This window comes from Oncorhynchus mykiss, chromosome 7 (assembly GCF_057628025.1).
Source record: "Oncorhynchus mykiss isolate SJ-2025 chromosome 7, ASM5762802v1, whole genome shotgun sequence".
In the NCBI taxonomy this organism is placed as follows: domain Eukaryota; kingdom Metazoa; phylum Chordata; class Actinopteri; order Salmoniformes; family Salmonidae; genus Oncorhynchus; species Oncorhynchus mykiss.
The window spans coordinates 11,440,001-11,455,265 of NC_143028.1; the positions used below are offsets into that span (position 1 = coordinate 11,440,001).

The 15,265-nt window shown below is 46.0% G+C and overlaps 1 protein-coding gene across 2 annotated transcripts in view; it reads left to right on the forward strand.

Moving 5' to 3' along the window:
* LOC110528787 (heparan-sulfate 6-O-sulfotransferase 1-A) overlaps positions 1-7,760 on the forward strand; it is a 27,070-nt gene extending 19,310 nt beyond the window's left edge. Inside the window, exons 1-4 of one of the 2 annotated variants that reach the window (XM_036982787.2) lie at positions 2,629-3,802; positions 4,833-5,055; positions 5,187-5,435; positions 5,700-7,760. In XM_036982787.2, the coding sequence (XP_036838682.1) occupies positions 3,798-3,802; positions 4,833-5,055; positions 5,187-5,435; positions 5,700-6,011 (789 nt within the window). In that variant the 5' untranslated portion in view covers positions 2,629-3,797 and the 3' untranslated portion in view covers positions 6,012-7,760. Of the gene's footprint in view, positions 1-2,628; positions 3,803-4,832; positions 5,056-5,186; positions 5,436-5,699 lie in introns of those variants that run through there. The other variant, XM_036982786.2, reaches the window with a different exon arrangement.
* Positions 7,761-15,265: the final 7,505 nt, after the last annotated feature.

A 15,265-nucleotide genomic window follows, 5' to 3' on the forward strand; every position in this document is an offset into this window, starting at 1 on the left:
AGTATTTCATTATACCCCCCTTTCCTCTCCTGTCTTTCCCTTTTTCCTAGGAATCTGTGGTTTCCCCCCTACCTCTACACAGACACTCACACTCCCCCAGGCGTGGCTCATTAGCCCATTCTTTAAACAGGTGGGCCATGTTTGGCAGAGACCCCCAACACACACACGCTCACATCACTCATCCTTCCCCTCCCTCTCCCCAGGGAAAACCCTCAGTCCCCTGACCGAATCTCTTATCCAGCCCCAGGCTTCTCTCCGGGCCCAGGAAGCACAAGGCCGGATGGCTGTTGACTCATCTGTCTGCCTGTAACAAGCAGAAATGCATTGTGTCTAAATGGTATTTATGCCTGTAGGGCTCTTCCCTCTTTCTGCCACTCTCTCTGCCTCTTCTTTGTTTGGACTAGACTTGACTATTACCTCTTGAGGTTATTTCGGTAATAAGGTTAGGTGGGTGCTGGCGAGGGGGCAGACAGACTGTCTTATCGGATTGGTTTAGGGGATCATCCCCTTGTTAAGTAAGTATGTCGTTTATTATAGAACAGTGTTTAAACACACTCACCATGTCCTACCTGTTCCACGCCACTGACAGACTAGTGGTAATACTACAGAAGGAAGGAAGGAAGGAAGGAAGGAAGGAAGGAAGGAAGGAAGGAAGGAAGGAAGGAAGGAAGGAAGGAAATAAAGGACGAGGGGAGGGGAGTAGAGGAAGAGGTGGGGAGGTCTAGAGTGTTTAAATGTTAAATACCTTATCACTCCAATTTCACACTCCCGTCTCCAGCCACGATATGACACACACTAATCCTGGCCTGAGGGAAGGGGTGTGCGTGTGTCATTAACGCCATCTGTCACTCTGGTAACCTCATTAAGCAGTCCTTAATTACCCCAACCTACCTTAAAGCCAGTCAGTCACTCACCTCTCCCCTCCTGCCTTTAACTCCCTCCTCATCCCTAACGCTGTGTGTGTGTGTGTGTGTGTGTGTGTGTGTGTGTGTGTGTGTGTGTGTGTGTGTGTGTGTGTGTGTGTGTGTGCGTGTGTGTTTGCTGGGGAAAATACCTAAAACAAGCTGTTTCTTGCTGCTTGCCTGCCCCAGATACTGAGGTCAAGGGAATCAGTTTACACACACCCTGATGACAAGGGCTGATATCATCAGAATGTACAGCTAGTACATTCCACTGGCTCCGAATCCCACAGTCTGAGAGGCCTGAGGAGAGGAGACAGGCCAAGGGCTTTCCCTAGAAAGAACTACACACACACACACACACACACACACACACACTTTGATACTTTTCCCATACACACATATTTGGTTATGGTTACAGGAATAAATGTTGGCAGTTCACTCTTGCTCTCCCCCTCTCTCTCTCTCTTCATGTGTAAATATGAGTTTGGATTGACTTATCTCTGCCGCCAAAGAAATAAGCAGCTTAATACAACTCCAGCCAGACAGACGGTGTGCGGATGTTTCCCTTTCCTTGCTTAGAGGGGAAATGTCTTTTGACGGTAGGTGAGGACAAAAACATTTGGGAGAAATGTTTTCTCTGCATATTTCATTTTTTTAATGCAGAATGTTGCAGTGATTTGAGTAAGATAACGAGGATAGAGAGATAAACAGGAAGAAGACCGGGAGGTAGGATAGAGAGATAAACAGGAAGAAGACAGGGAGGTAGGATAGAGAGAGAAACAGGAAGAAGACAGGGAGGTAGGATAGAGAGATAAACAGGAAGAAGACAGGGAGGTAGGATAGAGAGATACACAGGAAGAAGACAGGGAGGTAGGATAGAGAGATACACAGGAAGAAGACAGGGAGGTAGGATAGAGAGAGAAACAGGAAGAAGACAGGGAGGTAGGATAGAGAGATAAACAGGAAGAAGACAGGGAGGTAGGATAGAGAGATAAACAGGAAGAAGACAGGGAGGTAGGATAGAGAGATTAACAGGAAGAAGACAGGGAGGTAGGATAGAGAGATAAACAGGAAGAAGACAGGGAGGTAGGATAGAGAGATAAACAGGAAGAAGACAGGGAGGTAGGATAGAGAGATAAACAGGAAGAAGACCGGGAGGTAGGATAGAGAGATAAACAGGAAGAAGACAGGGAGGTAGGATAGAGAGAGAAACAGGAAGAAGACAGGGAGGTAGGATAGAGAGATAAACAGGAAGAAGACAGGGAGGTAGGATAGAGAGAGAAACAGGAAGAAGACAGGGAGGTAGGATAGATAGATAAACAGGAAGAAGACAGGGAGGTAGGATAGAGAGATACACAGGAAGAAGACAGGGAGGTAGGATAGAGAGAGAAACAGGAAGAAGACAGGGAGGTAGGATAGAGAGATAAACAGGAAGAAGACAGGGAGGTAGGATAGAGAGATACACAGGAAGAAGACAGGGAGGTAGGATAGAGAGAGAAACAGGAAGAAGACAGGGAGGTAGGATAGAGAGATAAACAGGAAGAAGACAGGGAGGTAGGATAGAGAGATAAACAGGAAGAAGACAGGGAGGTAGGATAGAGAGATTAACAGGAAGAAGACAGGGAGGTAGGATAGAGAGATAAACAGGAAGAAGACAGGGAGGTAGGATAGAGAGATAAACAGGAAGAAGACAGGGAGGTAGGATAGAGAGATAAACAGGAAGAAGACAGGGAGGTAGGATAGAGAGATAAACAGGAAGAAGACAGGGAGGTAGGATAGAGAGATAAACAGGAAGAAGACAGGGAGGTAGGATAGAGATTGAGATGAGAGGATGGAGGGAGAGAAGGATAAAGAAGGAGGGAGGATAGAGAGAAAGGAAAAGGAAGGGGGATGGAGCGATAAGAGAGTGGGGATTGAGGGTGAGGAGAAGGATGAAGAGGGATGGAGAATAAAGTGAGAGAGAAAGAAAGGGAGACAGGGAGAGGAGGGAGGAGAGCAAGAGAGAAGCCAGAGGTTTGTGTTCTGGAGCAGGAAGCTGAGATTTCCACAGGAGACAAGGCCTGTGTGTTTCCTTAAGATAACATGGAGACCTGCACTGGTAGAATACACACACACATACACACACACTCCAGTAGCCGATCCCACTACAGGCGGCTTCAAGCCAGGGTTGAAAGCAGATTGAATTCCTTGCCGGATATTTGTTCCTTTATATTATTATACAACAAAGACAACAACGTTGCATGTATGCATTTCTTTATTTCGTTGCGTTTCTTTTGTAGCTGGTGATATGGCTGAGCCTTCTGACGGCTTTTCTCATTAGAACAGAAGCCATAACTTTGATAAATCACCCTGGCTCCTGGCCTCCACTGCTCTCACAGAATTACAAAACTAATTGAACATTCTTCAACTTCGCCCACTCTTTCTCTCCTCACATTTCTCTCTCTTTCTCCTTCTCTTTCTTTGCTACATTCTCTAGCTCACGTTCTCTCACTTTCTCAGTCAATATACAGTGTGTGTGTGTGTGTGTGTGTGTGTGTGTGTGTGTGTGTGTGTGTGTGTGTGAGAGAGAGAGAGAGGGAGAAACATGTCCGGTAATCAAGGACTGTACTGTAAGGGGGACTTTTTTGTGAGTAATACTGGCTTCTTCTAGTGAGGGGATGGGGAGTTGGTGTGCATGCGTGTCTGTGAGATTCTTCAAAGATCAGACTCCATTCCCCATGTTGTGATGCCCTATCACTGTCCATGTGTGTGTGTGTGTGTGTGTGTGTGTGTGTGTGTGTGTGTGTGTGTGTGTAGCCCATTCCATAGATTCCTGTCAGGAGCTCTGAGTTATCTGTAGACATTGATGATGTGATACAACCAGTAGGACAGGATGAGGAGTGTCTCTACACCACGATGGGGTAAACACAATAACACATCACGGGAAAAACATCCTCTCTCTCATGGGCACACACACACACACACACACACACACACACACACACACACACACACACACACACACACACACACACAGGTATGTCAGGTGGCTCAGTGGGGTTCGTCTTCCTCTAGAGTATCAACCCTGCTGTTGAGAGATGACTCATACTGCATCGGGGGATGGTGTGTGTGAGTGTGTGTGTGTGTGTGTGTGTGAGAGAGAGAGAGAGAGAGAGAGAGAGAGATTGTGTGTGAGGGTGTTTGTACTGTGATGTGCCTGTGCCAGCAGATTCCTGCACCGTAGCCTGAACACTGACCCTAGCCAATCTGTCTGTCTCTCTCCTCTCTCTCTCTCCCCCCTCTCTCTCACTCTTCCCCCTCCAACTCCTCTCTCTCTCTTCCCCCTCTCCTCCCTCTCTCTCCGCTCACTCTCCCCCCTCTCTCCCTCCCCTCTCTCTCTTCCCTCTCTCTCTCTCTCCCCCTCTCTCTCTTCCCTCTCTCTCTCCCCCTCTCTCTCTTCCCCCTCTCTCTCTCCCCGCCTCTCTCTCTCCCCCCTCTCGCTCTTCCCCCTCTCCTCTCTCTTTCTCCCCCTCTCTCTCTCTCCCTCCTCTCTCTCTCCTCTCTCTACCCCCCTCTCTCTCTTCCCTCCTCTCTCCCTCTCCACCCCTCTCTCTCTCCCCTCCTCCCTCTCTCTCCCTCCCCTCCTCTCTCTCCCCTCCTCTCTCTCTCCCCCTCTCCCCCCTCTTTCTCTCTCCCCCTCTCTCTTTCTCTTCCCTCTCTCTCTCCCCTCCTCTCTCCCCCCCTCTCTCCCCTCTCTCTCTACCCTCCTCTCTCTCTCTTCCCCCTGGTTCCAATGAGTTTTATTTCCCAGGGATCTAAACCATAGTAACAAACCATTGCAAACACTGCCACCCTTTGGCTATTTGTGGAACTACACAGTATGTTATATCAGTTCATCCAGTATGTCTAACCTCTCTCTCTCCCTCATCATTCTTCTCTCTCCTCTTTTAGGAAATTCTACTACATAACCCTCTTAAGGGACCCAGTGTCTCGGTACCTCAGCGAATGGAGACACGTCCAGAGGGGCGCGACGTGGAAGACCTCATTACACATGTGTGATGGACGAACCCCTACGCCGGAGGAACTACCAGCCTGCTACGAGGGTTCTGATTGGTCAGGATGTACCTTGCAGCAGTTCATGGACTGTCCTTATAACCTGGCCAATAACAGACAGGTGAGAGACTAATAAATGGACACACACACACACGCACACACGCGCACACACACACGTTTGGATAGAATAGACTAATTTTATGGTCCACACAATGTTGAAATGTACTAACCTCCCCTTACCTTTTCCTATAGGTTCGTATGCTAGCGGACCTGAGCCTGGTAGGCTGCTACAACATGTCTACAGTCCCAGAGCAGAGGCGTTCTCAGCTGTTATTAGACTCCGCTAAGAAGAACCTGAGGGACATGGCCTTCTTCGGCCTGACAGAGTACCAGAGGAAAACCCAGTTCCTGTTTGAACGTACCTTCAGACTGAGGTTCATACGACCCTTTATGCAATACAACAGCACCAGAGCGGCCGGAGTGGATTTGGACAACACTACGGTGTGTGTGTGTGTGTGTGTGTGTGTGTATGTGTATGCGTGTGTGTATGCGTGTGTGTGTATGTGTGTGTGTGTGTGTGTGTGTGTTGCCATTTGGAACATGTTATCAGTTATCACACCAGGATACTGTGCTGTTTTCCACCATATATTGGCTGTACTTGGTTGTTAAATTGTTGAACCAAGTTGAACAGACAATTCCCCACCACCCACAGATGTTTGCATCAGGACTGTCAGCTGACACCCTCCCTCCCTCTCTGTACTCCAGGTGCAGCGCATCGAGGAGCTGAATGAGCTGGACATGAGGCTGTATGATTACGCCAGAGACCTGTTCCAGCAGAGATACCAGTACACCAGGCAGCAGGAACGACGGCTGCAACGACTCAGGACCCACAACCAGAACCACAACGGTCAGGGGCTAGGGGTCGAGGGTCAAGGCCTGGGAGTGGGCCTGTGGCCTTCTAGATCCAAACTAACCCCTGGACCAGGAGAGGGAGAAGTGGAGGACCCAGAGGATGGGGAGGTGGGAGGGAGGTTACCGACGGAAGACTATATGAACCAGATAATTAAGCTTTGGTAACGCACACACACTCATCGGAGGTTAGAGGTCAGGGGTGAAAGTGTATAGGGTAGTTATGGAGACTGAAGTAGAGGAATGGATTGAATGTCGCTGATAACTGACTTTCATCGTTCCCTCTCTCTCGCTCTCCCTTGCCTCCTCTTCTTTCTCTCTCTGGTACCCCACGTAAAGTGCGCGGTGAAAGAAACGATAGTGGTGAAACTCCCAGAAATCCCTTGAAACGGACCTCTTTACTTCCTGGATGTATAGCTCCAATCAGAGAGCAGAGCTTTGAGCTATTGGACAGAAAGTTTTCCTTTGGCTGAGCTGAACCAAGAAAATGAAAATGTAACATTTACAGAAAAAAGTCTACATAAAGCAAGAGTTGGACTATGTATAAAAAGCTTTTTGCTTGGAAATCAGCCACCATTTCAGACATGAAAATTGGGGCGGCAGGGTCGCCTAATGGTTAGAGTGTGTTGGGACTAGTAACCAATTGGTTGCAAGATCGAATCCCTGAGCTGACAAGGTAAAATTCTGTCGTTCTGCCCCTGAACAAGGCAGCTAACCCACTGTTCCTAGGCGGTCATTGAAAATAACAATTTGTTCTTAACTGACATGCCTAGTTAAATAAATGAACATGTGTCTTAGTGACGCAATTCTCAGTTTAGAACTACTATGTTTATTATTATATCGGTTTTATGTGTTTTTTTAAAAGCAGCATTGTGATGACACTGAGACCAATGTTACTGCCTACAGAAAGTGATTATTTTATTTGTATGTTTTTTAAAGGAAATGTAACCGATAGATGGACGTACCATGGACCATAGCCATTATTTTAAAATGATGGGGACGTTATGCATATATGTGTGTAGACAACTGGGTAGATATCCATCCAAATTACATCCTATTCCCTTTGTGGGGCACTACTTCCATTCCAACACCTTATTATTCCTTATGTAGTGTGCTACTTCTGGCGCCCTATTCCCTATATAGTGCACTACTTTTCATCAGAGCCCTATGTGGCCCTATAAGGAATAGGGTGTGGTTTGAGACGTGGCCATGGATGTGATGAATGTTAGAGCTGATCTGATGCAGTGTAAATGGAACTGAGCCCAACCCTACTTCTGATTGGTAGTTAGTGCCTCTCAGGACAGGCATGATGACTATTAGACCTACCTGATATTTCAGGCTCACACCACTTTTTTGACTACTTTTCCACTGTGTTTCTGTGTGTGTCTCTCTGTGTGCACATACACATGTAAATAGTGTAAATAGTGTGTATGCATTTGTAAATATCCTGTGTGATTGTGTGTGAGATAGAGAGAATTGCAGTAGCATTGCTGTGTGATTGACTTGCTATATGACCAATCTCTTACCATAGTGTTAGAGGCCTGAAGGGGAACCCTTTTCATGTATTCTTAACATGGAGGGAGAGACACACTCACACAGAGACGAATGCTTGAGGTAGACGTTTCCCTTAACTGTAGGTCACCTTGATATCTGACAAAATCAAATTATACCAGGCCATACTGCTATAAACTTTCTTTACAATCTTATCGCTTACACTAGTGTCTTAAATATTTCCGTTGAATGAAATTGAATATTTCCCATCACAAACGTTTACTTCCTGTGTGTCTCAACTCGTTTTTGGAATGTTCTGCCGATGGTGTCCTGTTCCCACTATCAGCGTCATTCAGGAAATGATCTTATGATTGCAATAACGGATCATCAAACCACTAATTAAAATATTCCATTTTTGAAAAACTACCCCTTGTTTTTGTGTTATTTCCAACATTGGTGCACTCATATACTGTATATGTTATATTTTCTCTCTCTAGTTCTTTTTCCCATTCTCTCACACACACACACAGTAAAACTGCAGAACCGTGACCTCAGAAAACAGCCGGTTCCCTCTTAATGACAGCCTTGGTCCTGTCAACACTGATCTACTGTCTAATTCAATCGACACACACGTGAACACACACCTCCATCCAAGGCCAGCCGGAACAGCCTGTGGCTTGAGTGGAGGGGAGTAAATTACACTTCATGTTCTTGGTGGATTGAGGAGAGGAGGAGGAAGAGTGGGTGGGTTAGAGGGAGCCAGGATGAGGCAGAGTGGGTAAGGGATCAAGTAGAGTCAGGTCGTTAGAGGTGAGGTAGAAGGAGCCAGGATGAGGCAGAGTGGGTAAGGGATCAAGTAGAGTCAGGTCGTTAGAGGTGAGGTAGAAGGAGCCAGGATGAGGCAGAGTGGGTAAGGGATCAAGTAGAGTCAGGTCGTTAGAGGTGAGGTAGAAGGAGCCAGGATGAGGCAGAGTGGGTAAGGGATCAAGTAGAGTCAGGTCGTTAGAGGTGAGGTAGAAGGAGCCAGGATGAGGCAGAGTGGGTAAGGGATCAAGTAGAGTCAGGTCGTTAGAGGTGAGGTGGAGGGAGCCAGGATGAGGCAGAGTGGGTAAGGGATCAAGTAGAGTCAGGTTGTTAGAGGTGAGGTAGAAGGAGCCAGGATGAGGCAGAGTGGGTAAGGGATAAAGTAGAGTCAGGTCGTTAGAGGTGAGGTAGAGGGAGCCAGGATGAGGCAGAGTGGGTAAGGGATCAAGTAGAGTCAAGTCGTTAGAGGTGAGGTGGAGGGAGCCAGGATGAGGCAGAGTGGGTAAGGGATAAAGTAGAGTCAGGTCGTTAGAGGTGAGGTAGAGGGAGCCAGGATGAGGCAGAGTGGGTAAGGGATCAAGTAGAGTCAAGTCGTTAGAGGTGAGGTAGAAGGAGCCAGGATGAGGCAGAGTGGGTAAGGGATAAAGTAGAGTCAGGTCGTTAGAGGTGAGGTAGAGGGAGCCAGGATGAGGCAGAGTGGGTAAGGGATCAAGTAGAGTCAAGTCGTTAGAGGTGAGGTAGAAGGAGCCAGGATGAGGCAGAGTGGGTAAGGGATAAAGTAGAGTCAAGTCGTTAGAGGTGAGGTAGAAGGAGTCAGGTTGTTAGAGGTGAGGTGTAAATAACAACACTTGATACCCTTCATGGAGTAAGGACAGGAGAGGGAGCCAGGGAAGAGCAGTTATAAGGACAGGAGAGGGAGCCAGGGAAGAGCAGTTATAAGGACAGGAGAGGGAGCCAGGGAAGAGCAGTTATAAGGACAGGAGAGGGAACCAGGGAAGAGCAGTTGTAAGGACAGGAGAGGGAGCCAGGGAAGAGCAGTTATAAGGACAGGAGAGGGAACCAGGGAAGAGCAGTTATAAGGACAGGAGAGGGAACCAGGGAAGAGCAGTTAAGGACAGGAGAGGGAACCAGGGAAGAGCAGTTATAAGGACAGGATAGGGAACAAGGGAAGAGCAGTTATAAGGACAGGAGAGGGAACCAGGGAAGAGCAGTTAAGGACAGGAGAGGGAACCAGGGAAGAGCAGTTATAAGGACAGGATAGGGAACAAGGGAAGAGCAGTTATAAGGACAGGAGAGGGAACCAGGGAAGAGCAGTTATAAGGACAGGAGAGGGAACCAGGGAAGAGCAGTTATAAGGACAGGAGAGGGAGCCAGGGAAGAGCAGTTATAAGGACAGGAGAGGGAGCCAGGGAAGAGCAGTTATAAGGACAGGAGAGGGAGCCAGGGAAGAGCAATTATAAGGACAGGATAGGGAACAAGGGAAGAGCAGTTATAAGGACAGGAGAGGGAAGCAGGGAAGAGCAGTTATAAGGACAGGAGAGGGAGCCAGGGACGAGCAGTTATAAGGACAGGGCAGGGAGCCAGGGAAGAGCAGTTATAAGGACAGGAGAGGGAACCAGGGAAGAGCAGTTATAAGGACAGGAGAGGGAACCAGGGAAGAGCAGTTATAAGCAGCTTCATGATTCATATTTTTTTTAACCATTTATTTAACTAGGCAAGTCAGTTAAGAACAAATTCTTATTTACAATGACAGCCTAACACAGACAACACTGGGCCAATTGTGCACCACCCTATGGGACTACCAATCACAGCCAGATGTGATAAAGCCTGGATTCGAACCAGGTACTATAGTAACACCTCTTGCACTGAGATCCAGTTCCTTAGACCACTGTGCCACTCAGGAGCCCAATATAGCAACCTAGTGATCTTTGATTGATTGATTTTATTTGCCAGTTTAAAAAAACACAAGAATACGTACATTTTAAAAACAATAAAGGGGAAGTCAGAGACTTATTTCCATTGTAGCCCCAAAAGTGCACGGACCTCTGACAACACAGGGCTGGGCAATATTTCCCTGGATAGAGAGTACATGGTGGACTATACTATACTCCATGTCTATGATCTCTGATTGGCCCTTTGTGTCAGTACACACAGACCCTGGTTCGCTGTCATTCCAAGAGCAGACAAGTAAAACCAGCAGTAATGGGTGAGATGCAGCGGACTGGAATACAAGAGATAATACAAGCGACAATACAAGCGACAATACAAGCGATAATACAAGCGATAATACAAGCGATAATACAAGCGATAATGCAAGAGATGCAGAAGGCTGGAATACAAGAGATAATACAAGCGACAATACAAGCGATAATACAAGCGATAATACAAGAGATGCAGAAGGCTGGAATACAAGAGATAATACAAGCGACAATACAAGCGATAATACAAGCGATAATACAAGAGATGCAGAAGGCTGGAATACAAGAGATAATACAAGCGACAATACAAGCGACAATACAAGCGATAATACAAGCGATAATACAAGCGATAATGCAAGAGATGCAGAAGGCTGGAATACAAGAGATAATACAAGAGATGCAGCAGGCTGGAATACAAGAGATAATACAAGAGAGAATACAAGCGACAATACAAGCGATAATACAAGCGATGCAGAAGGCTGGAATAGAAGAGATAATACAAGAGATGCAGCAGGCTGGAATACAAGAGATAATACAAGAGATGCAGCAGGCTGGAATACAAGAGATAACGGCTTAGGAGCAACTCTCCTATCTATCACGTGTGGATTCTTCTAAAGGACAGTGAAAGACGGGCCATACCGTGACTTACCATCTCATCAGGGCCCCAGCCATCCTACGAGGTCGAGGCTAAATCGTACCCCTGTGACAGCGAGTTTATAGAGGGTCCTAAAAAGAACAGCCCATAGTCTGTGTCTGTATTGCTCGTTAACGTCAAATAAATATACAGTAGAGCCCCACTGACACCCAGTGTCACGTTCTTTCAAAATCGAACCCAGAAGCAGACCAGGACAAGGAGAGTAGGAAGAAGGCGAGTATTTATTTACAAGTGAATGTGAATGGGTAGATATATCCAGGTGGCATAGGGGGCAGAGGTGAGTTGATGGGAGTAAATAGGTGGATCCAATGGGGGAGCGGAATCCTCCGACGACCAGGCGGGAATGGGGTAAATGATCCGGGTGAGTAACTGAAGACAGAACAAAACGGAGATAAGTTTAAGGCAAGCAATACATAAAAAACAACTTCTATCCAACTTGAGGCAGATACTATGGCACAACATACTGTTCATGGCTAACGATCCGTCAGGGAATGGATGTCAGGTCCGGGCTTATGAAGAGGAGAGATGATGATCAGGACCAGGTGTGCAGATAGCTGATGGGATACAGGTGCGGGTAATCAGAACTCCCAACTGGCTACATTGCCCGGCAACCAGACAGGGTGCGTTCCAGGACGCCGGAAAAAAACACTCCAGGACAGAACACAGGCAAAAACAGACTCAGGAAACGGGATTCGTGACACCCAGAGATGTACACTGTCCAGTCTATCTGGCCATGACCCATGGCTTGCCCTCTTGGACCCTCGGTTGAATTACCATTAATCAGACATTTATGGACACACACACACACACACACCTAACGGGAAAGCAGATGTGGGTTCGGCTGAGTCAATGGAAGCTATATGGATTACAAGTTAGAGATGAGCCGTAACGTGTTTCTCTTATATGTGATTTAATATGTTGAATAATATTAAAATTATATGCCAATATATCATCAATAACTGTGACTAGTCAGTATTAATACCAAATACAACTGCCTCCTACTCCTCGCTACAGGTTCATGTTAATGATAGTGTTCCCCGCTTCACTAGTGGTGAATTAGCTTCATGTTGGGGACCTCTCCTCACCCCCATTATACTGACATGGAGACTTTAATTAGCAAGGACTCACATGAAACCAAAGACTCACAGACACACAGTAGAGTGTGTTAATATTAATGTGAGTGAGTTTAATTGGGGTTGTTTGCACAGGGCTGGTCCTGTGTGTAACCTATAAAATGGCAGTCCTGCGAGGTGTGACAGCAGCCAGGGAGAACGCTGACCTCCCACCCCAGGGATGCCATGTTGTATTTGACCCCAAAGATGACAGCCACCTCCCATAATTCATCTGGTGACATCACCTTTCTGACAGACAAACGGCCCCTGTGGGGAGTGTGTGTGTGCGTGCATTTGTGCAGGCGTGTGTTTGTGGGGGAGGAGGGCATGTGTGGTGTGTGTATTGGTGTGTGTGAAGGTCAGGTCTGACAGGATAATTAATGGACCAGCTCTTTGTTGTATTAATATTGAATCAAACCATTGAGCTAGTACAGTCCCTCAGGAACTGACCCTCTCTCCTCTGTAATTTCTAAAGCAGACGGGGTGCAGACTGCAGGCCGGTTGCCTACCCTTCCTACAGCTGGTGGCCTGGTGCAGTCGCAATAACCTGTAGATTATGTACATTTCTTTGTCTATATTCTGTCTGTATATTTTGTCTATTGCTAGCAGCAGCACTTTACTAAGTCAAATTCTGGTATGTGAAAGTGAAGGTGATTCTGATGTGTGCACCATGGAGATGCACTGTAGAGCCCAAAAGCCTGTTTTAGCATGGGGGGGGGGGGGGGGGGTGTGTGTGTGTGTGTGTGTGTGTGCACGCGCGTGCAAAGTCTGGGACCAGAAGGCTCCTGAACAGCTTCTACCTCCAAGCCATAAGACTGCTGAACCAGTTAATCAAATGACCACCCTGACAATCTACATTGACCCCCTTTTTATTTGCGCTGACTCTATGCACACTCACTGGACTCTACCCACACACTCACACATACTACACTGACACTCCAACACACACAAGACTACATACCACTACATACGCTCACACACACAAAACATACACACACACATGCATATTGACGCCACACACACAACCAAACTTTCACACTCTTCACATATGCTGCTGCTACTCTGTTTATTATCTTTCCTGATTGCCTTGTCACTTTCACCCCTACCTACATGTACAGTGCCTTGCGAAAGTATTCGGCCCCATTGAACTTTGTGACCTTTTGCCACATTTCAGGCTTCAAACATAAAGATATAAAACTGTATTTTTTTGTGAAGAATCAACAACAAGTGGGACACAATCATGAAGTGGAACGACATTTATTGGATATTTCAAACTTTTTTAACAAATCAAAAACTGAAAAATTGGCTGTGCAAAATTATTCAGCCCCCTTAAGTTAATACTTTGTAGCGCCACCTTTTGCTGCGATTACAGCTGTAAGTCGCTTGGGGTATGTCTCTATCAGTTTTGTACATCGAGAGACTGAAATTTTTTCCCATTCTTCCTTGTAAAACAGCTCGAGCTCGAGCTCAGTGAGGTTGGATGGAGAGCATTTGTGAACAGCAGTTTTCAGTTCTTTCCACAGATTCTCGATTGGATTCAGGTCTGGACTTTGACTTGGCCATTCTAACACCTGGATATGTTTATTTTTGAACCATTCCATTGTAGATTTTGCTTTATGTTTTGGATCATTGTCTTGTTGGAAGACAAATCTCCGTCCCAGTCTCAGGTCTTTTGCAGACTCCATCAGGTTTTCTTCCAGAATGGTCCTGTATTTGGCTCCATCCATCTTCCCATCAATTTTAACCATCTTCCCTGTCCCTGCTGAAGAAAAGCAGGCCCAAACCATGATGCTGCCACCACCATGTTTGACAGTGGGGATGGTGTGTTCAGCTGTGTTGCTTTTACGCCAAACATAACGTTTTGCATTGTTGCCAAAAAGTTCAATTTTGGTTTCATCTGACCAGAGCACCTTCTTCCACATGTTTGGTGTGTCTCCCAGGTGGCTTGTGGCAAACTTTAAACAACACTTTTTATGGATATCTTTAAGAAATGGCTTTCTTCTTGCCACTCTTCCATAAAGGCCAGATTTGTGCAATATACGACTGATTGTTGTCCTATGGACAGAGTCTCCCACCTCAGCTGTAGATCTCTGCAGTTCATCCAGAGTGATCATGGGCCTCTTGGCTGCATCTCTGATCAGTCTTCTCCTTGTATGAGCTGAAAGTTTAGAGGGACGGCCAGGTCTTGGTAGATTTGCAGTGGTCTGATACTCCTTCCATTTCAATATTATTGCTTGCACAGTGCTCCTTGGGATGTTTAAAGCTTGGGAAATCTTTTTGTATCCAAATCGGGCTTTAAACTTCTTCACAACAGTATCTTGGACCTGCCTGGCGTGTTCCTTGTTCTTCATGATGCTCTCTGCGCTTTTAACGGACCTCTGAGACTATCACAGTGCAGGTGCATTTATACGGAGACTTGATTACACACAGGTGGATTGTATTTATCATCATTAGTCATTTAGGTCAACATTGGATCATTCAGAGATCCTCACTGAACTTCTGGAGAGAGTTTGCTGCACTGAAAGTAAAGGGGCTGAATAATTTTGCACGCCCAATTTTTCAGTTTTTGATTTGTTAAAAAAGTTTGAAATATCCAATAAATGTCGTTCCACTTCATGATTGTGTCCCACTTGTTGTTGATTCTTCACAAAAAAATACAGTTTTATATCTTTATGTTTGAAGCCTGAAATGTGGCAAAAGGTCGCAAAGTTCAAGGGGGTCGAATACTTTCGCAAGGCACTGTACATATTACATCAATCACCTCAACTATCTCATACCCCTGCACATTGACTCAGTACTGGTACTCCTTGTATATAGTCTCATTATTGTTATTTGATTGTGATACTATTTCCTTTTTTGATAATTTGTCTTTCTTTTTAACTTTTTAACTGAAGGACTTGAAAACAAAGCATTTCATGGTAAAGTCTACACCTGTTGTATTCGGTGCATGTGAAAAATAAAAATGGATTTAATTTGATTACTTTCACCATTTTGAAGTAGTCAACTTACTATAGGTTAAGGAATGATTCCACATAATTCCAACAAGGTCATCAGGAAGAATCAGCCAATGAATTGTACTCGTGAGCAAACATTCCATAACTGCAGGTGGCAGTAAATCACCAGCCTTGGCTTTATGCCTGTTCAAACAACACACTCCAGGTG